The sequence below is a fragment of the Agelaius phoeniceus genome, chromosome 7 (assembly GCF_051311805.1).
Source record: "Agelaius phoeniceus isolate bAgePho1 chromosome 7, bAgePho1.hap1, whole genome shotgun sequence".
Classification (NCBI taxonomy): domain Eukaryota; kingdom Metazoa; phylum Chordata; class Aves; order Passeriformes; family Icteridae; genus Agelaius; species Agelaius phoeniceus.
In genome coordinates, this window is record NC_135271.1 from 39,330,133 (window position 1) to 39,357,021 (window position 26,889).

The 26,889-nt window shown below is 42.9% G+C and overlaps 1 protein-coding gene across 1 annotated transcript in view; it reads right to left on the reverse strand.

Annotated features, from left to right (window-relative positions):
- Positions 1–545: 545 nt before the first annotated feature.
- The window catches only part of CLASP1 (cytoplasmic linker associated protein 1), a 170,847-nt gene continuing 144,503 nt past the window's right edge, over positions 546–26,889 (reverse strand). The window contains exons 34-41 of the mRNA XM_077181637.1: positions 26,280–26,396; positions 22,576–22,726; positions 21,739–21,985; positions 20,781–20,971; positions 19,010–19,138; positions 8,623–8,829; positions 6,335–6,451; positions 546–4,585 (exon numbers count right to left, since the gene is read on the reverse strand). Of these exons, the coding sequence (XP_077037752.1) occupies positions 4,499–4,585; positions 6,335–6,451; positions 8,623–8,829; positions 19,010–19,138; positions 20,781–20,971; positions 21,739–21,985; positions 22,576–22,726; positions 26,280–26,396 (1,246 nt within the window). The 3' untranslated portion in view covers positions 546–4,498. The remainder of the gene's footprint in view (positions 4,586–6,334; positions 6,452–8,622; positions 8,830–19,009; positions 19,139–20,780; positions 20,972–21,738; positions 21,986–22,575; positions 22,727–26,279; positions 26,397–26,889) is intronic.

Consider the following 26,889-nt stretch of genomic DNA (forward strand, 5'->3'; position numbering starts at 1 on the left):
CAGAGTCAAAACAGACCCTGCCACTACAGGGGCAAGATCTGCAGCAGGGAGAGCCAGCACTGCCCCTTGCTCCCAGCCCAGCCCCTGAATCTCAATGCAGAAGGGTCCCTGGGCTGACCTGGGGCTTGCTTCACTACAGGTGTTTAAATGGTGATGAGTTACTATTCCCACAGGAAAACACACAAGTGCTTGAGTGCTCAGGCTGCCCAGACAATTCAAATTCAAGTTCTTTGTCATTTGGTACCAGGCACACAAACCTGTGCAGTTCCCAGCATTCCTTCACTTCCCCAAATGCTTCATCACCCAAATTTCTACAGCCATGTATTTTAAAACTTCTGTAATTCTCTCAACAAGCTTCAGAATACAGGTCTCTTTGAAGCCCTTCCTCCCTGAGTTAAATGACTTTGCACAACCATCAGCTTTCAAACACAACTGAGTCAAATAAGACCAAATCATCTACAAGCACAGGTTGCAATAAGGAGCTGTGTTGGACAGTGAATTACTTTGATGTTTCTCCCCCAAGAAGAAACCCAACCTCCACTTACTCTAGGGCAAACTCAAAAGGTTTTATTTTAATTTTTTTTTTTTAGCAAATTCTATCACGTAAATGTTAACAAAAAACATCTGTACAATTGCCATGATACACTCAAAAGTGAAACAAATAAGATATAAATACAGATATGGATGTAACATGACAAAAGCGGAAAAAATAGAAAAAAAATACATGCGCATGAACACGGTGCCAACAAAGTCATTTCTCATGGCTGGCATTTTTCAGAGCGTTTTTTACTTCCCATTTAAAACATTGTTAGCAACGTCCTGCTGTGTACTACAAAGGTCTATTTTTCTGTCCCTTAATATGTAATATTATGCTTGATAAATAAAGGGGTGGGGAGAAAAGGTTCTGATGACAAAGATGCAAGTTACATTACTTATACAGGTTATTGGTAAGCTAGTAATAAGCAATTAAAAAGACAGTCTTGTATTGTAATCCAGGCAAGCACACATAGTGTACCTTAAGAAAGCCACATGCCTCGGTATTTCTGAACTACATGAGAACTACAGTACGTAGACCTGTGGGGCAGATGGAGCCGGGATTTGCCCATGCCCACGGAGCACTGGTGCAGCCAATGGCAGAAAAAACATCCACATCTGAGATTTCGGCAACTTTGCAGCCAAGAGCTGCTGTCTGCTGAGAGTTTTCTCCCATTCAGATTTTTAAAGCATGGTGGGCAAAGAAAATACACTTTTTTTTTTCTTTTTTTTTTTTCCTTTTTTCCTTTTTTTTAAAGGTACGAAAAATTGAAGCCCTGCATAATGGGCAGCAAGAAAAAAAAAGGCAGCTGCAGTAGGTGGCTACTGCCAGGAGAAGGTGAACACAAGCTTCACCGGAGCAGTGAGGCACTGCAGCATGCAGACCTTCCTCTGCAAGCGTGCGTGGACACTGTGATTTGTAGCCAGAGAGACCTTTATGCTTGCTGAAGAGAAAACAAGATGATTGTACAGCTTGTTGAAGTCAAAACTGGAGATCAGAGAGGTGACATTCAGAGCTAGCCCTTTGAGTACTTCAAAGGAAACACAAAATAAAAACTGGGTCATGTTCAACATACTAAAGAACCCCACTATGTACATTGTCGGCGATGATTTATAAATACCCAAGCAGAATGCTCCTACTGTGGACAGGCAGAACACACCCTAGAGTGCCCCAAGGATGGACAGTCCTCCACTCACGCAGTGAAATCAAGCAGCACATTAACGAGCATCTGCTGACAAAGAGAACTGAATCTGATTCAGGAAGTAAGGCCTGATCCCCCTGCAGCCCCAGGGAAGCACAGGCTGGCCGCAGGCGCCGGCTCAAGGACGAGCTCGGACCCCGACTGCGGAGTCAGGGCCGTACAGTGCGTTCACTCTCAGTGCATACCCACAGGGTTTTATAAAGCATATAAAATCATTTCAGAAGGAATTCGATTCCTGGAGATTTGCTACAGTGTGCCATTCAATGGAAAGGAAAAAAATCAAAACCAACCAACAGCAAATGATGATAGACCAAGCTCCATCACAGCTGGGAGGGACTAACACCACCTGGTCAGCTATGCTGACCTTCTGAACCCCAGAACTGGAACAGAAGATGCTGAGCTGAGATGGGGAGAAAGAGAAGCATAAATACTAAGCAGTTAAGAGCACAATTAAAAAAAAAAAAACAAAACAAAACAAAAAACCAACACCCCCCCCAAAAAACCTAGCCCACTACTAAAAATTCAAACAAGACAGCTTAACTGCTGCCAACAAGTCAACTGAGTATTTCCTCAAAAGGAAAAATAAATTTGTGTTAAAATCAAATTTGAAGCATTCAAAAAAAATAAAAAAGAGCATTCTAACAAGCACACAGAAAGATGTGGAAAAGAAATGGTCCACAGAAAGGCAGACACGAACCATGGAGCAGCCAATCCTCCCCCTTTAGTGAGGATGGCTTTTCTGAGCCTGCAGAAAGACCCTGGGGGAATCCCCCACCCCAGGAAAGCACATAGTTTCTCCTGCTATAGCATTACTGGTTGGGAAAGATGAGGGAATTAGCCCTGCAGCCAGCAAAAGCCTCACACGTGTGTAGCAGAGCAGGTCACCTCCCCTGCTCTCAGGTGAGCAGGGAAAGGGACCAACAAGCTTTGCAGCCCAGTGACACACAGTCCCCACCAGCCCCAATCCCTCCTGAGAAGAGAACTGGGAGAAAAACTGGCACCAAGTGTCAGCTCCCAGCCTAACTCCTCAGGGATGGGGTTGAAACACAGAGGGATAATTGATGGAAGGGGCTTTACCCTCCCCTGCTGCAGTAATGGAGTCTCATGTTCTCAGTGTGCTCCCAAGGTGTCCCTTCAGCTCCCTAAAGGGGAGATGGAGGAAGCTGGAGAGATGCCAGGGCACTGAGAGCAGCCAGGGAACACACATCCATCACCACAGCTGCAGCCATAAGCTGCAAGTCCATCATCCTTTTGCATCACCATGGAAAACCCCAAAACCCCAGCTGGGATCCATGGCAGGTTTGGGGTGGGCATGCCCATCAGCCAGGATCCAGCCCAGGGCCAAACCCAGCACATTAATTAGGAACCTCCTGCATTCCCTGGTTACAGGCAGAGCCAGGGGGAGCTCCCCCTGTGCAGAAAGAAGGGTCTTTGTTCAGGGAAGGGCAGTGCTGTGGGGTATCTCATTGCTGCTGGTTTGCCTCTGCCCTGGTCTGTGTCATCAGGCTGCAAACTCCTCACCCAGAGCACCCTGCTGCCAGCAGTGCCCAGTGAGGGACCCCCACTCTTCTGAAATGCAGAGCACTCCTTTGTGCATGGAGATGGCACAAAGGAGGCTTCTAAGGGCAGTTAACAGCACTGCAGGGTATTCAGGACTGTTCCAGCTGGCTCAGAGGTGCTTCCATGGGGTATTTCTGTTCAGATTCAGACACCCTTTCTGTCCTCTGGGATGAACATTTTGCCCAAAGTGCAAAGGAGCTGTGGGGACAAAGCCATCCAGCATCAGTGGGTCACTCAGAGCAGCAGATCAGCCCTTTGATGCTACAGATTTCAAAGAAAACAGCTGGCACTGCAGTACAGCTGTGCCAGCTCCCACTGCCCACCCACTGACACACTCAGAGCCTAACCCAACCCCACCCACCCAACTCCACTATCCTATCTGCACACACCAGTCCCAGAACTGGGTCTCAGGTTCCCTTTGGGGAGTAACAGGTAACCTGGAGAGTCTTTTGAACATATGAAAGAGCCAAATGGGTTGAGAGGGGAGAAGTATTTACAAAGTCAATGAAAAGAACAAGAGCCCAGCTGTTATGCACAGCACAGCTGGCTGGATAGCAGTTACAGAGAGATCAGCCCATCCGGGGTCTGTCAGAACTATGTACAAAACTCAGATGTTTAAAAAGAACCTACTTTCATTACTCACTTGGTATCTCTCAGTATTAAAGCATCTGAGGCTGGAATCACAGCCATACCTGCAAAGATCTCCCCATGGAGGGCCCTGCAATTCAGGCAAGCTGCAACAGGGAGTACAGAACAGGAACACAAGACTTGAAAGAAGAGAAGGACCCAGCCAGAATGGGTGAGGGGAGAGAGCAGGTAATTAACACAGAGAAACCAAAACTGGGTATGAACTCTACCAACAAGATTTGTTTGACTTTTACATGTGCCCAGGTTCTCGGACTCAGTGTTAGAATGCTAACCTAAACATATTTCTGAGATTTCAGCAGGCTATACAAATATGTTTAAGTATGGCTTTCTGATGTTCACTTTTAATAAAGACTGCGACACAGACCTTGCTTCCTTTACATTCAATACCAGTAAGATTCTACATAAAAGCTTTGAAGGGACTAAAATACTGATTGCAATAAATATCTGCGTGGCCTCCTTAAGCTGATGGAGCGCGCCAGTGAAGAGTAGCAGAAAGGTCTCTGAGAGGCACCGTTGATTGCTTCTAAGTCTACACATATGTCCACAGATCTCCATTAACTGTGCGTTGAAACATCTGAAGAGGAGCTGCTGTTGCTGTTGGTGGTCTGTGCCCTCTTTATATACAAGTTTAGTAGCTTCATCTGAAAGAAAGAAAGAAACATCAGGAGAAGACGCCAGAAAAAAACAGAGGGGAAAAAGCTGACTGCCAATGTAAAAACTCGCATTCCATAGTGAGCTCATTTTGGGGTGAGCTGACACTGGGCACTCTGGAGGAAAAGCAAGAAATCTGACCATATTTCAGAACAGAGACAAGAGGCTATGCCCAGTCCCACTGAAGTTACAGACAGACTTAATGGGATTTAGAAAAGCCTCCTGCATTTCACTTCAGCAGCCATCAGTTCACAGACCTCAATCCTGCAGCCAGGCCAGGTCAAACAGGATTCCCACAGAGGTCAGTAGGGCTGCAGGCACACTGGCAATCCAAGAGCCAAGGGTCTCCCTCCTAGGAAACACCCTGAACTTTCCCTGTTGTATAAAATGTTCTTTTTCAATGACATTATATCTTCACTAATGTGGTACATCTAGTGCAATTGCAGTTGTTATGACTAGATACTTCCCTTGCATGGAGTTGTTTTCTTTTTCCTCCTTGCCACCTAAACTCTAGATCCTGTAATGACTCATGTTAACATTTAACTTTAAACAGGCAGGCAGTCTGCATAAACCCAGAAGAATTACTTACATGTTTATAGTTAGTGATGTGGTGGACTATGTTTGTGGCACCTAGGATACTGGAATAATAAAGCCTCTACAACATTTTACATGGGGATTTCCTAACATCCCAAATATAAACTTCAGCACACATAGCTGTCTCCTTGCAGAGCAATTTGAAGGCACAATTGTAATTTTTTTAGTGACAAGACAGAAATAAAATCCAAGTGTTTTTAGTCTCAGATTGTTTTGGCCTATACCACACTTCCTTACCCATGAAAGAAATTATGACTTCAAAATGACAGAATGCAGTCCTCTGAAGTAAGTAGCTATTTATGTGCACATATTTGTTTCAGAAACAAAACCTGCAGAATTCATCTTAAAATTGTGTAGAAATCTTGGGTATGAAGACTTAAAACAGCAGAAAAAAAAATTTGTGGTGGCTAGTTGAGAGCTCTGAAATGCAATCAAACACCAACACAAAATTCTTGTCCAAAGGACACAGTTGAATTAAGGCCTTCGTTTCACTTGCAGCATCAGGTCAGAATTTGAGTTTTGCAGCTAGTCTTACTCCAGGGTACAAAATCCTTTGAAGGGTCATTTGAGCTTGCTGTTGTCCCAGAATGGAAGGGACACACGTGCCCTGCTGTTAAGAGTGAAGCTTTACTTGCATTTCTACCAGCCCTAATCACAACTTGCTGCTGAGACGACCTGCTCTCCCACCATCCCCATGCACTCCCACCACTCTCTCCATGAGGATGCCTGTGTGGCCACAGAGCAGACTAAAAGCTACTTAATTTGTATTGCAGATCTGGTTTTCAGCCAGAGCAGCCAGCTGAGCCAGCTCACTCCACAATCACCTCTGGATGTAATGCCAAAGGAGGAAGACAAACGTGGCTGGAGAAGGACCTGCTCAGAGGCAGCCTGCAGTTACACAAGAGCAAATGTATCACAAAACCAATCTCCAAACACTATTAAGATTTTCTAAGTGGGATTTCAAATCCTCACAGTGCTGAGCAGGTGCAGTGCTGCTCCTGTGGCATTTGTCAGGGTGAGAGAGGATTTAATAGAGTTCAGGGAACCCGACCCAGAGCTCCAGTGAAGCCACTAGTCTTGCTGCTAGTAATAGCCAGCAGAATGGCTTGCAGTACCAAAACACCAGAGACACATTACTCCTGTACCTTGCTTCCTGTGAGTTGTGCGAGATGAGGTTTCAGTTCTTCTCCAATTACTGAATAAATAGCCACAAGGCAAAATACACTGGCTTTCCTGACACTGCTCTCCGTGTTATCATAACCCTGGAAATGAGAGGAAAAGGTCAGAAGACAAACAGCACTCCCCAACACCCTTCCTGAGCAATACACTACAGAACTGATGTACATTTTACAAATGTGGCTGACCTAAGAGATCAATTAAAAAAACCTCTGCTTAACCTAACAGTCTGCAATCTGAATACTCAAAGAGCAAAAGAATGCAATCACCCTATCTGTTCCTTCTGTTATTACTTATTACTGTCATGTTATAAGTTATTAATATCTAGTTATTTATAGCATTAGATAACAACACATGGTTTCCTAACACAAGCTCAGGACTCCATCAGATACACACATTTCTGTGTCCAGTTCAGATAACCTAGATGAACTATCCTGAACAGTCAGGACTCTGGAGGGCTGCTTACTGATCAAGGAGGAAATACCACAGGAAAGAACATGCACAAAAGACCCCTGTACATGTGCTGATCTCTGGCAGCTTGGGCAGAGCTCAAACTAGCCAGCAGCTCACACTCAGCAGCTATGGACAGCAGTGCCAAGCTCAGGCAGCATCACTCAGCAGCCATCCCACCCCTGAGAAAGGCAGACATCACTCCAGCCTGTGGGATGCCAGCTCCTCTGGATGCAGGGTGACCTCTGCCAGAAAAGCCAGAGGAGGGATGCAGCACAGCTGGGGCTGTCCCAGCTGCAGGGCCCAAGTACAGCCCAAAACAACAGTCTGCAATCCCACAGAGCACTGAACTAGGAAAGCAGGAGACCTTGGTGAGCTCAGAGAAACACTAAGCTATTGAGCATCAAGGTGGAGAAAAGGCTGAGCCTCCTCATCAGGACCAGGACAAGCACCACAGCTCTGCCCTGCCAAGCCCTGCTCTTCCATGGGGTCCCCCTCTGTCCATGGAGAGCCTGCTCCAGGCTGTTGAGCTGCACACTTGTGCCCACACTGCTGCTGACACTCCTTGCCTCCCCAGCACTCTGCCAGGACCCGCAGCTTGGAAGCAAGCACAAAGGTGACTCTCTCCACACACAGTCCTTCAGCCAGCATCCCAAAATACTTCCCAAATGTAAGGAGTAAATTCCTTTGATCACTGAGTTTCTAAGGTAAGGAAATATCTCAAACTCTGCTCTGAAACAAGAACCATTTAAAGTAATTAAAGAACCAATAAAACTGCCTTTTTAAAGGCATGCTGCTCTCAGATTTTTCCAGTGCATCAAAGCTTTACTGTTCGGATTGTTGTCTCCAACAATGATGGCTAAAACCATTTTACAACAAAAGTTTAGATGAATACAGAATTGTCCAATTCCCAGAAGCTGAGATTTAAGAATTGCAAGAGCTGACACTACAAAGTTGGGAAGAATGCCAGGATGCATAAGGGGAATATCAGACTTTGCTCTTGTCCTTCCAACATTTTAAGCTCACAATAAGGAGTCCTCTTTATCCCAGTTCTCCATGGAAGTCTTACCCACCTAAACCCATCTCCCCCTTTCACCCTGCCTGATCTGTTCCTGTCACAGTCTCTCCCCAGTAAACACACATATTTTCTCTCCTCCCTCACTGCTACTTCATGTATTTTCTTCTTGTTTGCAGCCCCATCCCAGCATTGCCAACTGCTTGTGCAGGGGACCAAAAGACAACACTGCTACAGCCAGTGCTCAAAGCTAAATCCACAGTGTACAACTAAGCCTTAGCACTGGCAAAAACACAGCTCCCCACCCAGCCTGAGAGAATTATGAAAGAGGCTGAAAAAAGTCAGCCAGTAGCTTGGTCCTAATTTCAGAGAGAAAAGAGGAAAGGAGCAACCTGCCTGCTGGCATTCAAATTCAAGTGAAAAGCACCATCAAAGCACAGAACAGCTCAGCAGAACTAAAGGGGAATTAAAGGGGACTACAAGATGTACAGAGACAGTGTAAAATGTGGCTAACTTCTATCCTCAAATTTATTACATGGCTGCTACTGGCTTATTTGGGAGTCAGGAAAAGGCATCCAATTGTGGAATATCCACGTAAGAACCTGAGTTTTCCTTTCCTTAGCATTAAAAGGATGAAAAACTCATATGTAAAAATTTTATTTTACCAAAAATAAAGGGCTTAATTTACCAAAATCTGGCCCCATAGGATCCATCATTCTCCCTCCCTTGAGGCAGAGATGTCACAAATTAATGGTGGCTTGTGCTCAGGAGCAGTGACATGGGATTTTGTACCTGTAACAACCCAGGAATGATATCAGGTAGGAGCTGGTGCAAGGATTCCTTGGAAATCCTCTCGATGACTTTTGTTTGCATTTTGATGGCAGCTAAGTTAATTGGATAGTCTGCAGTCTGAATGATGGGGCAGAGCACCTTGATGCACTGCTCGGGGTGGATGGAGCTCGCCAGGGTGGAAGCAGCTTCTTCAGCAGCTCTGACGACCTGAAATGAAAGTAGAGCAAACCCTTATGTTAATGAGGTCACCCTTGACAGCCAACACTGCTGCTGTGTGCTAGGAATAACTGCCAGGAAATGCTTGGGGATGTTCATTAACAGATCTGCAGGAGGCTTTGTTGGGGGGCAAGTGACTCTGAGATCTTCACATCCTCTGTCTCCAGTGACATCTTTGTTCCAGCCAGTGGCAAGAAGTCCTTCCTGCCTGATGTAACTGTGTCAGAGTTGTGGCTAGGTTGAAAAAATGATCTGTCACCCGAGGCAGAAAGGCACTCCCAATCCCAGGAGGAGAGAGAGGATGACATCTCTCCAGCCACTGCCAAAGAACCCAAACCCACCAGCTTAGACTTACACAAAAGGTTTCTCCTTAACCATTATCACAAATGGCTCTGTTGCAGCTTCTGGTGTGCACTCAGTGCTGAGTGGCACATGCCAGGCTGAGGCACCCCTGGCAGCTGTGTCCTGCCCCTCCCCAGCTGAACCACACTGCAGCCAAATCCAGGTCACAGACACAAACGGGCTTTAGGGAGTCCCTGACTCAGCCCAGGTAACCCATCCAGGCAGCACTGGGATCACCATACAAAATGGGAGGAAGAACAAATGGAAATAGCAGCAGCACCCACCCTTTGCAACCAGCCCACACTGTAAAGGAGTCACACAAAGCAAGGATGATGCTAAATTCAACTCTACCCTGAGAGAAAGCAGATTCACAACTTTCACTCTTCCCCAGCAGGTAGGACAGCTAGTTCAAAGAAGAAAGACCCAAATCTGGTCTCTCCTCCCAAGAGAATTTATTAATTTTACATTCTGCAGTAATTGGATAAAAAAGAACAGGATGGGAAGGCAGGTTTTCTTTTTTCAAGTGTCTGTGCTAATTGCCAGGCAACAAAATGAAGCTTCCTCTTGGCTGCCCTCTTCCTGGCCACAAATAACACACTCTTTGCTCCTCATGTTCTTGTTACAACACAAAAGATGGAAGATGCTATTTTCCATCTTCTCTCGCTCCCCTCTTCTCAGGGCTTACTTTAAAGGGAGGGTAAATCCTGAGCAGACAGATGCCCCCATGGGCAGACTTAAATCCAACACCTCAACTTTAAGAAGAAAGAAGCATTTACAAATCCTCATGTTTGGGATCTTCCAGCTAGTCCCAGGCAGTCCCTAACTAAGCCCAGGAACATTATAGCATCCCTCTTTCCTGGTTGTGTGGGAGGCTCAGGTGCCCAGCACCAGTTCTCTACCTCCTCCTAAACTGAACTACCTGGGGCTGTCTGAAGTCAATACTTTGAAACCAGCACCAGGAAATCTGTCCCAGGCAATCTGCAAAACAGCAAATCAATCAAACCACAGGTCTCCTGGCACTTAGACTGAAGCCATGGCTGCTGAATTCGTGTTGTTCTCCTCTCCCACACATCAAACTCAGGGACTCCTATTTGAGTAAGGCAACCTATGGACAGATGCAGCTCTATCAAAGCCTCAAAAGAAAGCGAGCTTTCATTATTTTTAAGCAACTACTGTGGATAATGCATGAACAAGGCATAGCTGGAAGCTTATCTTAGTCTATGGACTACAAAACACAAGGTTTAATTGACTTTTAAGAGAACAGCAATTAATAGTGACCAGAAGGGATCATCTCCACCTACAGAGCCAGCTTCACCCACAGTCACAGCATCATAGCCATGCTGCTAACATTAATCTTCCACTCATGCTGAGAGCTATCTCCCTGAAAGGAATGGCACAAGACACTTGTATTCCCAGGAAACAGCAGAACTCCTCTTGGCTTTTGGCATTCTCTAAGGCAGATCCAACAGTGAATGTGACCTCAGACACTTCAGACAGCACAAATGTTGCATGCAGGCAAGATATGGGCAGGATGGTGAAGTAACCTGAGATTATGAACTTCTTCTGTACCAGTGCCCTATTTACAGAAATAAAGTTGTCCAAGTGCTCCATTTACTTCGAGCCTTTCTCAACATTTAATTATAACATTAAAACATATTCCAAAATGAATGGCACTCCACAATGTGGTCAATATTAAAAAAAAAAATTCTTCCTGAAAGATCTGTGAATGAGCAGCTATCCAGAACAGAATGAACAGAATGCTTGCTTTCCCACTTACAGCAATTTTCCCTCTTCCAGCTATGCCTTTGCTAATTTCTCTTCAATTTCACACATGAGAAGCATGAAAGTTAATATTTTTCCACATAAGTTAGTACTAGCTTAGGAGCCAGCACTGTGTGATTTTGTGGGGAAAGAAGAGAAACATCCAAGTACTTAAGGGAAATCTAATGCCAGGCTTTGATAGCACAGAGTGGAATTGCTGGAGTAGATCAAGCCAGGAGCTCCCAGAAAGTCTCTAAAGGAATCCACTTCCAGGCACTGCAGCTTCGGATGTCTGCTTTCCACAAATGATGGAAAGCATGAACTTAGAGGGCCCTGATACTTTACCATCAATTTAACTACTCACTAGCAAGCCACTAGCTAAAAAACCCCAAATATTACTATTTGAACACAGGGATTTTTTTCTGCAGCAATGTCAAACACAGTTGGAAGGATGTTTTCAGACACTCTCAGAAAGAAAAGCTTACACATATATCACAACACACTAAAAGAAAATTGTAAAAAAAAAAATTAAACCTTATATTCTCTTGGTATCCTACTTGATAAAAAAGCAACAATATCTTAGTATAAACCTATGGCTAGACTCTGATCTCAAACATACTACCATTAAAAAAAGCAGTAGGTGAAAAATTTAATGAATATTCTATCTGGGTTTCAGCTCCATATCCTGTTTGCACACAGTATACTATGTCTATTAAGTTGAAGGTATGAAGCAAGTCCATGAGACAAAAAGCCTATTAACTAATCCCAAGCACAAGGAGCATTAAAATACAGTGATAATTTTTCACAAAATAAGCGAGAGTTCAACAGCAACAAAGGTCACACCTATTTTGCCCATCAAAAGAAGAGTAAGGAAAGTTGTGAAGGTACAGAAATTATTATGGCCCTGACAGTCCTGCTTTCAGCACTGCTGCCCAGTTCTAGCATGGATGTGGCTACATTTAGGCAGGGGCTGGCTATTTCACATCCCTTTCCCCCACAGGAGAGCGCATTACACATATCCAGCATGACAGGAGCTTGTAAATGTGACAACACCAGGGAGACTTCCAAGCCTCCCATAAGCACATCTGGCAGACAATGCCTGCATCTCAGCCACACTTCAGCAAACTCCCTGAGCTGTGATTAACTTTAATAACATGCTCAGGTCTCACTGACATCAACAGGATTCCAGCATGTGCTAACATGCTTGTTTGGATGAGAGCCTCTGCAGGTAACCAGCCCCTGGCTCCCTAAGGAAGCACCAGCAGGTGACAGGGTGTAGGAAGGGGTAGGGCAATACCAGCTGACAGTGAGCCAAAGAGAAAAACTCATCCCTGCTGGCACAGGAAGCCAAATGCCACCATTTTGCAACACAAGTACTAGCCCTGTCCTTTCCTCCTGGCTTTGGCAAAACAAAACACTCAGCCACCCAGAGAGACTCTGCATCCCATGAGGGGCTCTCAGTATTCACCCAACTGGCTCAGAGTTCTGCTCACCTGGCACTGCCAGAGAAATCAGCAGCATTCCCAAACAGAGGGAAGAGCATTATCAGAAGGTACAACCTGCCAGGTCATTTGGCAACAAGAACATGCAATTGTAACAGAGTTTAGCAAAGACATTTTGCCATGAGGCACACCGCTTGTGCCTTGCAAATTGTACATACCTTACAGTATCAAAAAATCAAGTGTCATTTTTAATCAGGGCTTTAACCTGACCAGCAGAGTGAAATAACCATAAAAGGAGTGGGAGAAATGAATAAACAGGATCAAGGAACAGGTCTTCCTCCCAGCTTTGATGGCAAGATCAACAGATACACATTGGGAAGTGACAGGAAAGGCTCATACTAACAGTGACACCACAATAAGCAGTGTCTATGTAATCTACACTTTAAGCCCAAGAAAATGAAAGGGTGCTGTTTGCTACGTGCTCAGACTGGGGACCTTGCTGTCACAAGAGGATTAGAAGTTAGACAAGTTAACCAAAGGGGGAAAAAAAAGCCAACCAAACCCAGGGAAGCAAGGCAGAACCATTCACACGGAAAGGCTTTAAGACAGCTGGAAGGGGGAAGAATATCCACAGGAAGCTTGTATGCTTGCTTCTTGCTAGTGGGTCAGGTAGGGTATCAAGTGAAGCAAGATTTTTGTCTGACCTAATATAATTATTCTTTGGAATCTCAGAGATACAAAATAAAAGTAGAAAAGCCATCAAATGATGACAGCAGCTGGGAGCAGCAGGTTCAAAAGGGTGGCTGTGAAGCAAGATGTGCAAGACTAGAGAGAGCCTGCAGTTCTTTAAAAGCACAGACACTAAGCTGGATGTAAGGTATGTCACAAACATGATTTTACCTCCCAGTAAAAGCTTAGAGCAAACCATGGCTTGAACTGGATAGTTTGACATCGTTCAACACAGGGCAGGTAGCCCTGGAATGCAGATCTAAGAGATAGCTCTTGGCCTTAAAGCAGCAGGTTTTTCTCCTTTCTAAAGGCTTACCTTATGCTCTACACACTGGAGACTAGATTCAGCCTGACTTTTGCTGGCATAACGTAGGCTCTGTGTGCTGGAGGGCTCCTTGAAAGACATCTGTGATGCATTAAGACCTTTCTAGTGAGTGTCACAAAAGAGAAGTTTTTATACTTCCACCCAGCTTGCTTTAGGGAAGGAGCCATATTCACATGCACAAAGCCAGTGAGGTGTAGCACACAGAGAGCTGTTCATCTCCAGCAATGTCTTCCTTAATGCTACCAAGGAGTAAACTTCTTGTTAGGCAGTAACAGGTCAGGCAGTCCCAGGAATATGCACGGGAATTGCTTCCTAATTTCAGTGTGAGGGGATATGCTGACGTGCAGCATTAGTGCGATCAAGACAGTGAACTGTCACAGGGCCTTGTCTTCAAACAGAAAAGCACACTGGAATCATCAAAGTTCTACAAAATTTGCTGGACAAACTTTGGATGACAATTCCCACTGGTTTACCTGGTTCACATCACACTGCAGCCACAGGATCCTATTCATTTAAGACAACCAGAGCTCAGACTCCATCTCTTCCACTCAATTTCTTCTGCTCAGCTACTATACTTCATGCATTAACATGTTGCTTGCTGCCTGACAGCTGCAGCAACCAGCTTATGAATTTTCATAGTTTCATTTCTGCTTTGAAGAGACACAAAGTACTGGAAAATAAGTAAAGGAAAATGTCCTGACTCCCCTAAGGCATGCCAGGCTCATAGGCTACACAGGGCATCAGTGTAACATGTAGGGATCTCAGCAAAGCAGCACCTGTGACACCTGATGAGAGCTTCCCACAGGAGCTTAAGCTCCTTTTGGAAGTACTTTGGGAGTACTTTGCCATGACTGCTAGTTCCAGTGTCTCTGCAGAAGGTTGTAGAGGATGAGGCAGTGCAGGCAAAGCTTCACTGAAAGTTTAGAGGCTTAGTACACCACTGTGAAACATGCAGAGCACAGAGAAGTTTATTAAGCAGAAGAACAAGGTTTTGCTTTCAGGCTTACGAGGCATGTGGCTGTGCTTTTGAGCCAATTTTTGCCATGTAGAGGTGGTTACCTAAAGCCTGTATAATCTGAGCTGGAGGGAAAGGAGGTTTACCAGTACTTAGTCAGGCAAACTCCCATCCCTGAAGGCTTTACAGTCTAATTCAGACAGGAACAAACAATTATGGACTTGGTTTCAAAGCAGGAAGTGGACTCAGCAATGGGGAGTGCTAAGCAGATGAAAAAGCAGTGTGATTTTTATAAGGATTCAGAGATGAAATAGATTAGACTGCTTCTCCTGGGCACTAAACATTTGAAATGTATTGGGAAACTGAAAAAGCACATAAACACGTATTATGAAACATCAGTGACTGCCCAACTGCAGCACTTGGTAGCTTCCAGCATAGACTAGGTAACAATTAAACTTCAGAACTTGATCATTTAGTGCTTTTCGTTTTGCAGAAACCCACACAGATCATACCATCATCAGAGGACAGTTACAATATATAAATATCAGAGGCCAATCTAAAAGCACCTCAGAAAGATAATAAAAATTATCGACAGGTAATGGGGTAGCTGATTTCTTCTTCTCTCCCTCTTTCAGAGGGTTACAACAAAGAATGTACAATAATGTACAATAAGCATCCCAATTATGCTTATGGACTTTCTATATCATAAAATACAGAAATTAGGTATCTAAGATATGCCACAGGATCCTTTCCTTACACATAGAAAACAGACATCAGTTAAGTCTATAGGAAGCAGGGAATTAGTTATCCTATGATTTCTAACTCCGCTGCTGATTTCCAAAATACTAAACTATTTCTGTTTAAAAATACTCAATAATAAGAAATTATCCTCATTTTGCTGGCATGAATCTGAAGCAATGTCATTATCAGTGGTATGGGGTCAGCAAGCAGCATCACTCCTTAGTTATGGGTGAGTAACTACACTGGAACAAACGAGTTAATATTAACTAATTGGCAACAGAAAGATGGTTCTCTTCCAAATAACTACAAACAAAGATTGATAAAAATCAACAAGATTTAATATCATCTACAACTTCAATTACGTTCTAATGCTCCTAAAATAAGTGAAAGGCATTTACATGCCAACCCTCCTAAATGTTTCCAGTTGTGACTGAAGCAGGCTTGACTCTTCACATCACCCCATTAAATCATCAGCATTGAACAGACTGTTGTACTACAAACAGTATAAAAACAGGACAAAGTTAAAAAATGCAAACTAAACATGAATCCCAACTGAGAGCCTTCTAGTCTGTAGCCTAGGGTTACATTAATTTTGACCTGCTATTGAGGTCTGTGCTTTGCCAATCTCCTGCATTTGTACTCACAACGAGGTGTGACTCAGCTCCAACTCCATGTACCAACTTTTCCTCTCCCATATCCCTGGGGGGAAATGTGGTGCTCTCAGCTGTGCTGCTCTGCTGATCCCCGACCTTGCCTTCAGCAAGAAGGCAGATGATTTTTAGACATGGCAAAGACCCAACTGTCTAAAGACTTCTGCTTGGCCTTGGAAAAACAGCCAATTATCCAGGCATCCCAAAATATCCAACTAGGCTAACACTGCTTTGATACTTCCAACTATGTAATATGGAATAAAGTCACAGGCCTTTTCTTGTTTAAAAAAGAAAAGAAACTTTAACTAGATATCAGCACTCAGCTGGGGGAGGTGGTGATGTTTGCTGGTTAGTGAATATATTGGTTTTGACATTTGATGTCTCCTGGTGATGCTGAACAACAGCAATATTGGAATTTGTGTAGACAAACAAACCTTCCTGATTTCCAAAGAACTGCCTCTTACTATGACTTCTTGGAGACAGTACCCAACCTTAACACTTCTGCTCCTCTTCAAATTCCCTTTGCTTGGTCACTTTAGATTGAGTCTCTGTGGGTCACATATAATTGAAAATGTGAGCAGTAGCTGGGAGCAATTAGTAGTCCCTGTGCTGAAGGGGAAATTCAGGTAAAAAAGACTTAAACAGATATAGCTTGCTCAAAACAGACATTTTCTCCTAACTTACACAGCCTGTTGGACACCAAATTATCAAATCATAACCAAGGATCACTTCTGTCTTCTGCTACAAGGCAGAAGCAGCCCAGAAACATAAGAAACTGGAGTGACATCTTATCAGGACATCACTGACACAATGATTAACCCTTTCCCAATTAAATTATATACCAGCTTTTCTTGAAATAGTTCTTACAGTCTAGAGAAGATTTGATTTTATGCAGTGTAAGAATAGTGCAACCACTCCCTTTAATATTGCTCTGATATAGTAAGAAAGAAAGCTGTGGAACAGACTGCTCAGGAACTTCCTTTCCCTCTTCAGCTATCCTTTCAAAGTGCCTTTCACTCCCAAACTGGTGAATCCTCATTTAATCTCCTGCTCAGTGGGATCCAGTCAAAGGGCAGCTCCTCCTGCCCTCCTGGAGAGAGCAGTGCAGCAAAGTCAGCAGTGGGAGCAAGCTGGAGGGCCACCAAGGGAAGGGAATTTGTGACTCCTGGCTCTAGGCTATGAGTTTGACCAACTGAGCCATGCCCAAATGATCTCTCAGTTAATTTTTCACTGACTTAACTGAATCAGCAAGTCCCAACTACAGGTAAAACTACTTTTGAGCATATTCCCAGGTATATATTTAGCCTAGCTCATGTGGACACTCAAGTGCAGGTACCTTTCTTAACTTCAGGAATGCTGATATCCTCAAACTACTGACAGGCAGATGATACTTTCCTGGGCTGCATCATGGTTCTGAGAGCCTCATTTACACAGGGATCAGAAAATACTCATATACAGAAAGAAAAATCCAGAACCAATGTCCCCACTTAATACAGCTGTGCATACACAATGGCTGGCAAAACAGGAATATACCTGCAGTGTCCTGCTGTGACAGCTGCCACCCAAAGGTCCCACTGCAGCAGCTGATGTCTCATTATGAAGCTGCTTGGAAAACCATGTCAAATCAAAGCCACACTATGTGCAGCACAGCAGCTACTTGCTGAGCAGAGCACAGCTCAATTATTCTATAAAGAAGTGCCAGAACTCCCACCTCTCATTCCTGGTTTGAGTTTATCTTTCCCTGCTTTTCCCTAGGAGGCACCTCATGCAAATCCTGAAGAACCCTTCCACACCACAAGAATACAGGGGCATAAAGCATGGTGCTTTCAACTCAGTCTTGATTTCTCTAAAACCCACCAGTCCCACAAGGACAGTGAATTCTGAGGGACATTAAAAACAATGCCAGGGACAATCTGGAAAAGGTCCTGCTAGAAATGTTAGCTCTGGAGGATTCTCAGACAAAAAATACAAAGGGCACTGAGTCAAGGTGAGCTGAGAAGCATGCAAGCAGGAAAACTTGCCAATAAAAGGCACTCCTTCAGAACATAATGTTTTGTTTGACTGCTTTATCAGAATATCAATTTACAACTGCTTCTCACTACTCTGAACTGAAAAAGACAGGGGTGCAAAGGCTCTAAATCAAGAAGAGGAAGGTAGGTAGAGTAGAGTGGGCCTCATTCACTAAAGCATTAAACATATTCTACTTCTGTATTTTAGAGAAATCCAGACTGTTATTTTCTTTCCCTGAGGGTGTTTTTTGTTTGGCTGTTTTGATTTTCAAACAGTACAATTTCTGCTACCCATGGTTAAAATAATCTCTGTCATGCACCCAATGCTCTGGAGCAGTCTGGTCTATTTTAATAATCTTTTCATGGCCAAATATCTTCAGAGATGCCTAAAACTGCTAACTTAGAATGATCCTGCTGTAGAGAAGAATAAATGCCTTAGATTTCAAACCAAGGGCTTTGGTAACAAAACCATCACAGACTGCTAGGGAAGTTCTGGTAGCACTTTCCAGAAGGTTTAGTTCAAATTTCCAACATGAGGTAGATTAAAAGATCCAACTTGGAAATCAATCTACAAAGACTAACCTTAAATGTAATTTGAATTGATCTACTTAAAATGTTATCGTGTCCCTTTATTCTTGCTTTATTTCAGAATACTTTCAGTTTTGTATATGAGTTCTCTCACAGAAAGGAAAATGCAATTCACCCTTCCCTTTGCTTCTTCCTCTGCCACTGCAGCATGGCCTCTGTCCATTTTCTCCTGTTACTCACCAGTTCCCAATTTTCCAGCACAGCCCAATTTCACCATTCAGTTTTCACACACAATTCTGCTTGAACACAGCCTTTGTGTTCTTGAGTACGTTTTGTATTCTTACCTGTACACACAGAGGCAGCACAGTGCCCCCAGCATGCTCTAAAAAGTAATTAAACATGCACTTTTTCCCCTACAGTTCTCAACCTGTCCCAGAATAAGCACGGAAATTACAAACAGTGGCCTACCACTCCAGACAGCTCCAAGTCTATATAACAGCTCTGACAGTCTCCACTTTTTTCCTCACTGTTTCAGCATGTAAAAATCCTGTCTCTTCATACTTGGAGACTTAATACTGATTTGTTCCACTGTCAAGATGATTCAACATGTTTGCCTGTTAAGCCTCCCAGGTCCTACCTTTCTTCAGCAGGTCCATGTTGCTTTTCCAGCAGCTGAAAGGTTCACTCACCTCCTTGTGGGAATCCTTATGTGCTTCCAGCGTTTTCATGATAGTCAACTCCGCGTAGTTCTTGAACCGCGCCGGCTGGTTCCGCAGGATTTCCCTCAGGACACGCAGTGCCAGGGCTCTGATTGAATGCTGTGTCAGGAAAACCAGACATTAGAAAAAGATTAGAAAGAGTCACTTCTCAAAATTGTAGTCTGAAGTGAATTCTGATGGCTCATCAGAAGTTTGCATGGCTCCCTACGCCACCAGCTCCAGTGGAGCGAGCAGTGGAATCAATGTAACAAAATTCAGAATTGGGCTCCTTGCCTGCTCTTGCACAAAATGCCACATAAAATGACTGTTCTCACATATACAAGAATCAGAATTACTACTTTCCTAAATTCCATTTTCTTTTGGCGATGAAGTACAAATTTGTACTCACAGGAGGACATCTACATTACACGATCATGTATGTTTTGCCTTTCCTCCTTTGCTCAGCTTGGCAGATAACAAACGGGGCTCCATCCATGCCACAAAGCTGTTTTTCATGTACTAAAGAAGTGGAACTGACTTGTCCTGTAACTCCTATGGAAATTACTTTCAAGGACTTAAGTTACTGTAGTCAACACTGACCTGTGTCTTCATCCTTCCTATCAAAAGATCATGAGCAGAGGGGATTTATAACATCTGTTTCAATTTCATAATTTACATTAAATTTTTGACCTGTGGCCACTCCAAATAGATGTCATTATTTCAGCAGAGTTCAGCATACTTTACTTCATCCTCTTCAGCCTTTAAAACATGTGCTTTGCTATTCATCTGCAAAATTCCTACAGTAGCACAATTCATGTGTAGTTAAGACAAAGTCACCAGACCTTCTGATACTTGTGTGATGGTGCTATCATTAAACATGTAGAACTACAGCAGTTAATGCTTAAACTAAGAACAATGACTGAGAAAATGTCAGCAACCTATCCTGCTTCAGAATTAACAATTCTGAGAGCATGATATATATTTTACAAGGAGTGTAAGAAATACAACAGATTTTTGAATCAGATTAAACAAAAAAAAGAACCGTGAGTGCTTTGAAGCCTTAATATTGTAATGTTCAGATGGAGCATGGCTCTGATGTGAAGGTGCAGTGGGGTGTTGAGCCTTTATCAAATATCATTGTGCTGCAAGCTGAACAAATACCTCCAAATGGAAAAAAAGCCTAGGCTGTACATTACCACTTTGATCAACTACCAGACATAAAACTGTGATAATAACACTGGTTTTTTTTTAACATTTCAAAACAAGATCCCCTATAAAAGCAGCTTGTTCTTCATGGCATTTTTACAAGAGACAGAGACTCATCCCATGAGATCTAATACCCTGGGTCTTTAAACAACCCAGAGGAAAAAATTAATTTATTCTAGAATGCCTTTATTCTGCTTGCTGGGTATGGGTATAATATAGCTAAGAGCTTGTAGCTTTATCCTAACTCAGAAGAGAGTAACAGAAGTCTTGACAGTTTTTTACTAGACTAGAACTTCTTTTCTGTTTCTAGTTAAATTTACTATCTATTTATTAGTAACACTCTGGAGGGAGGGGGAAAAACTGGGACATTTAGAGTAACTTAAAACTCATCACTGAACAGAGTGAAAACTAAAGTAAGAGTTGTCAAACTTCAAAAGAAAAAATGAGCAGTGCAGTATCACTGATGAGTGGCAGGTTTCATTTAAACTTGTGTGTAGGAATTATTACCCAAGATGAAGCAATGGACAGGAGATTTAAGACAAAATCTACATCTCACATCTTTGTCTCCAAGCGTTTCCAGCAGCAAGAGCAAAATGGTTTTGAAATGCTCTTCCCAAACTCCAAGATTATCTTCCCTTGTGATCTTCAGCAGTTCCAGGAGAGCTCCTTTCCGCTCCTCCACCCGTTCGTTGTGGTTGGAGAGCTCTTTCAGAAGATCAGCCACCAAATCCGAATGGTCAATGGGTACTTCTAGGACAAATGGCAGCAAATCATTTGGAGAAATGGGGAAAAGATCAAAGGTGCCAAGACTGCTCACCCTCTATGGAATAAGGTTCATGTAGCAAGGGGTCCCCAAAAATGCATCAACGTCCAGGTGGTCTCAGTCAAGCAGGCAACAGAATCAGACTAGGCCATAATTTAACCTGAGTTCATAGCACGGCTCATGCATCTGCACGTGGCTTCTAATGAACCAGGAAGAGATGACAATTGGATTTCTTCCAGTTCCAACAATTACTTCTACAAGATGAGAACTGCCGTGGTTTTTCCCAGACATACACACCCAAAACCAATGGTCACATGTATGACCTTTAGATACAAGTACAGTGACTCATCAGTGTACTGCAAAAGAATAAAGCTGATGTGTAGCTGCACTTAAATGAAATCAAATACTCAATAACAACAAGCTGTTGAGTGAGGCATTTCAGCCATGAAAAGGGGAAGGTTCCAAAGCAGTGTCCCTACAGATGCATGTGGATGCTAAAGGGAGTAGTTTACAGGAAACCCCAGGCAAACAAGAATCAAAACCGCAATATAACATTTCTTCTCAGTATCCATAGACGAGATTCTGCTGGGACATGAGAACAAAGGGTATTTCATACCAAGCCTCAGCTCAGTTGCAATGTAATACACAACACATGCACAGGCAGGCACGTATCTGAGGGCACCAGCCATACACCAGTACACCAGAGAGGCAGTGAGCTGCCTGCAGGGTTACGAGGTGAGCGGATACAAACCATCCCGGAGCTGATCCATGTCGTCATCAAACACTGCTTCCTTCAGGGCAGTCTTGTCGTAAGTGTTAATGGTGTCAGCGTAAGGATAGGGGTTGTACTCCCGAGCACGGGGCCCTGAGAAGGCGCGGGGAGGCTGCGTGTTCAGGAGGGAGGTTTTGTTATCCAGAGCCATCCTGCCGCCTTCCACCATGTCACCGCTTCCGCGGACATCGCCACTGGGGAGAGCAAGGCCACCATCCCGAGACACCTAGGGGAATTGAACAGAGGGAAAAAGGTATGTTCAAAATTCTATGGAAACCGTAGCATTTTTGGAGTTCACCCACCAACAGGAAAAAGCCCAGATTTACTTGTATTATTTATACATATTACTTACCTAAAACTTTGATTACTACCTCTTTCTTTCACACTACTACACCTGCCCAAAAATATCTCATAATCATAGTTTCTGTAACCACTCTTGCAGCATAAGATACTGTATGAGCTGTGCACTTGGAGTGATCACAGGTCCTAACATTTCCCATTACAGAACTGACTACACACACTCCAGGCAAAAGCCATCACTGAGCCATGCTGAGCCTGAGGAACACCAGCACTGTTTCCATCCTTCATGGCACAGAAGCCCAGTGAGCACATTCCACAGGAGGCCAGAGTTCAAAGGGAGCCAAGGGAAAGTCAGTGAAACCCCATAATTAAGGTATAAGAAATTAACAACCAATAAGCAGAAGATGCCTGTAGCAGGAATAACTGGATTTTGTACACTAACAATCCACAGACAGGTTTGATCACAACATTTTAAAATTTCATCTATTGGGGGACAATAAACAACAGAACACTTACAATGTCACAATCCTTCTTTCCATCACGTTTGATTGGCTCATTCAGGTCCTCTTGACTACGGAAACTAAATTTCTCAATCGCTTCTGTGACTCCACGAAGAGAGCTGTAGATTTCATCAGAGTTTAGGTTCTCCGTGTCATAATCCAGCATACTAAAGACCAAACGTATATGAAATGTTACAAATGAAACTGGAATCCGCTTCTGACTGTCAACAAAAACAAGCTGGAGACATATGGTTTGGAGTGCCCTTTCTAACAGTGACTTGTAACACAACATGGATGGAATCAAAGCAGAGTTCAGGTCTGAGCTTCCCCTCAAATGGGGCTAAAACAAGGAGAACACATTGCTGTAAGTGAAGGGAAAACAGGTCCACTGTTTCTTACATTCAGTAAATGTGCTACCTTCTGTAAAACAAAAAACCCTATTCCCAGTGTGGCAGTGGTGTAATTTAAAAAGGAAAATACTATCAATCACTGTAAGAACTCAAAATGGTTGTGACAGCTGGTGGAAATGAAATCAGTGAAATTTAAGTTTAACAATATATGAAACTATGACAGATTTAAATGGAAAGGAAAACATAACTTGACATAAACCTTAGTCTAACATGGCCCATTTTAATTTATGAAGTAGTAAAACCTAACTCACTTGCACAGTGCCTTGATAAAAACAGCATTTCAGTATTTGGCCTAAGTTTGGGAATTCTCTCACTCAAACCTGACACTTTCTCGCAGTTTATCAGTTACTCAGAAATTTCTGAGCCAAAAGTTTTGGGATTCCTTGAGGAGTTATCCAAAATTAGGTCTCATGATAAATGCCTTGCATGCAAGGGCAGATGATATTAAAAGATCTGGCAAAAGAGAAGTTTCCTACAATCTTTGAGAAAATAAAAAAGCATTATTGGCAGGGCTTTGCTCTATCTAGGAGAAGTTGAGTTTGCATGACAATCGCTAAATTAATAGATCCAGTAAGAGAGAACAATTTCTGGCGTAGTCTCAGATCTCAGTAGAGCCAGAAGCAAATAGACTGAATCAGACATTTACATCAAGTTGTTTGTCAATAAATGCAAGAAGTGGCTCCCTACAGTGGTGAATTACTATTTCATAACATTTTGGGAAGAATGACAGGATGAGCTTGGAGGCAGATGGCTGAACTGAGCTGTGTTCCTTTTCCACAAAAGAAAGATTCCCTATGAGGTGGGTGGGGAAAAACCCAAACAAACAAACAAGAAAATCCCTTCTGAATTCTGCGTACACAGCTGTTATTTTCAATGGAACCAAAAGCAGGATATTTAATATCTATTAAATATCTAGAACCACAGCTTTTTTTCTGGAAGAAACTTGGGACTTCAGACAGAGGATAAGATGGGATTCCCAATTCCTTTGGGATTAACACACTGAAAATAGCCATAATCCCTGGCTCCCAAGCAACGTGTTCGCACTACACTTACACAAGCATCAGCACCATGTATTTTGGCAAAGAAACCAAAGAACAATTCCCCAAACAGTGTCTGGCAGATCAGGGAGAATGAGCAATCATTTAACAGACCAAGATCAGGAAACAAAAGCTGTTCATAAACCTACAGAAGTTAAAGTATTTAAGGCTTTTCAGACAGCTGAACAACAGTAATGCACTGTGATGGCTTTCCAGACAGAAGGCAAGGCAGTTTTTAGGTTCTTTAGAAGTACCAGTAGGGAATAGGAAAATCTTTGTTTCATACAACCTCAAAAATATACGTTTTGAGCTCAAGCACGTTTAATTCACAGCTATTAAAGGACTTTTCATACAACTTTGAAGTGGGCAATGAAACCACCATTTGAAAAGGTATGACTGTACCTGTGTTCTCACACCAAGAGATGATGTGACTTACCAAAGGTCACACAATTAAATCCATGGCAGAAAACCCAAGAAATAATCACAAATATAATACTGACAATAAATCTGCTGAAGTCATCACTTCTTTCCTCAGGGATGAATTCTGCCCTACACTGTTACCAGAGAACAATGAGAATACAGACTCTTCAGTGCTAAGGGACTAAGGTAATTTCTCAGAGCCACCAATCTGATGCATCTGTCAAAGCACAAACCCACATTTTAATAAAGATCTAAAGAATCCAGTGATTTCATATATCAGAAGTAAGCCTGTGTAGGAGGTCACATTATGGCTGTGCTCTACATGAATGAAAATTCTACAATGTGAACACACGTCTCTACTGACAGTATGTGCACTGGAATACTTCACAGACAACACAATGGGGGGAATAAAAATAAAATGGAACTACACTCACCTTTCAGGAAAAAAAAGGCACAAAAGGGAAAAAAAATTATGACCCATGCAGAAAACTAGAGGAAAGGCACAGGATGAATAAGAAGTGAGTAGAGATGAGCAGCGTTTAGGGATGTCACAACATTATTTTCCATCTGCTGCACAAAACCAATGCAGCTGTCTGTAAGCTTATAAAGATACAATTTGGTAGTTTTCCAGTCTGGCATGAAATACATTTTACTTCCATAAATTGTTATTCAGTTTCCAATCCAAACTATGTGTAAGTAGTCCACAGTTTAGTGTCTTCAAGCAGTACACAGTAACTCATGTCCTTGCACTTTCAGGCTCTGGGCTGGAATATATGTTGCATTATTCCAAACCTTATTATCTGGTGTCAGATAAAGAAGACAGAAAAAACACTCTCAACTAGTTTTATTCCAAAAATTAATATGGATCCCCTCCATTGATATCTCCACAGTGTCCTAGCAGAGTCAGAACATTAATTTAAAGTTTTTAATTCTGCAGGTATTCACAGAGGTACCTACTACTGCATTCTATTTTCTCACTCAGATGTCACAGGTTCTCAAACTTTAAGCCCTTAAAGAAAAATTTCTTTGCTTTTCTTTCAATAGTTTTTCATTAGGACCTTTTGCTTTAAGGAAAGACTATATAGTCCTTCCTCAGGTAACAGACATATCTAAGTCAGGAGAAACCACATTTACAGATGGGTGTGTTGTCAGGGTTTAAACATTAAAAAATCCAAGTAATTTAACAGAGATCTGACAAATTAAATTTGTATTCAGGTTGGGTTTTTTTTTTTTTAAACTAGCATACAGCTTTAGTCCACTTTATTGATCCAAGATGCAGACTGGAACAACATGTGAGGGCACAGGAGGAGGAACAGATGTTGAAATTGAAACTGATATACTCAAAATCTTGTGGTAAGGACAATTTTAATTTCAATACTACAAATTTCCAAGATGTTTCACAATCACAATACACAAGCAAAGCTCTATGTGAAGTCACTCCTGAGCTGTATGTGTCCATCTGGAGATCCTCTACTGCACATGCACGGTGCAGCCAAATTGAAAGATCCTGCCCCTGGTATTGTAACGCAACCAGTGCCTGCCAAAGTGCTCAGCAACTGTGTTCTGCATTGGAAACTGACTGTGAAGCATATTCCCTGCCATCTTCTGGAATGGGTGAAAGAGTCTGGAAAAATCCACTTTTTTTTATCCCCACTTGCAAGCTGCATCTTCCCCAAGCAGCGAGCAAGTGGTTGCTCATCACCCCTACTCTCTGAAAGGTATCATCATCATCATCTCTGTTCCTCTTCCAACCAAAGCCTCTGCAAATCCCACATTTGAACAAATCCTGTGGTGTGAAAGGTAAATAATACTGTGACACCTCAGACAAGTTGGTTTAACAGGTAGCTTGTTACCTGGGAGAGTAAGAGCGTCTGAAAGTCTTGTGGGAAGGAGCAGTGGGGATGGAGTTAGGCTGAGAAAGGGGAGGGGGGTGCTTCGACAGCCCATCTGCACTCCAACCCCAGAGCCGACTGCCGTGACCAGAGGAGAAACAAAAGAGAGAAAAAACAGAGAAAGGAGAGGGAGGAAAAAAAAAAGAAACTATAATCTGAGTGGCTTAGTGCTGTCATGCTGCCTTGGAGAGAGAAAAAAATTAATAGAAACAAAATTAAACAAGAATACTCCATTGCGCCTCACAAGTCTTTGTTTTGGTCTTTATTATTCATTCCTATTTTTATTCCTAACATAATATGATTCACAAAAAATCCAGTCCCTGCTTGTACTAACCAGTAGATTTCACAAATGGATATAGCCTCTATAAACAACTCCATTTATAATGTTCTACGCAAGCAATCCCTGGCCACACGTGTATTCAAACTCTAAGCAGGTGTTTCTAAGCAACAGGATTTCCCTGGAAGAAAGAAAAATTGGATTTTATTTATTTTTTTATTAGACACCTGAAGGTACCTTGTAAAGTTTGTCTCCTGGTGCCTCTATAAAAGCCTGCAGTCAGGCCCTACATAA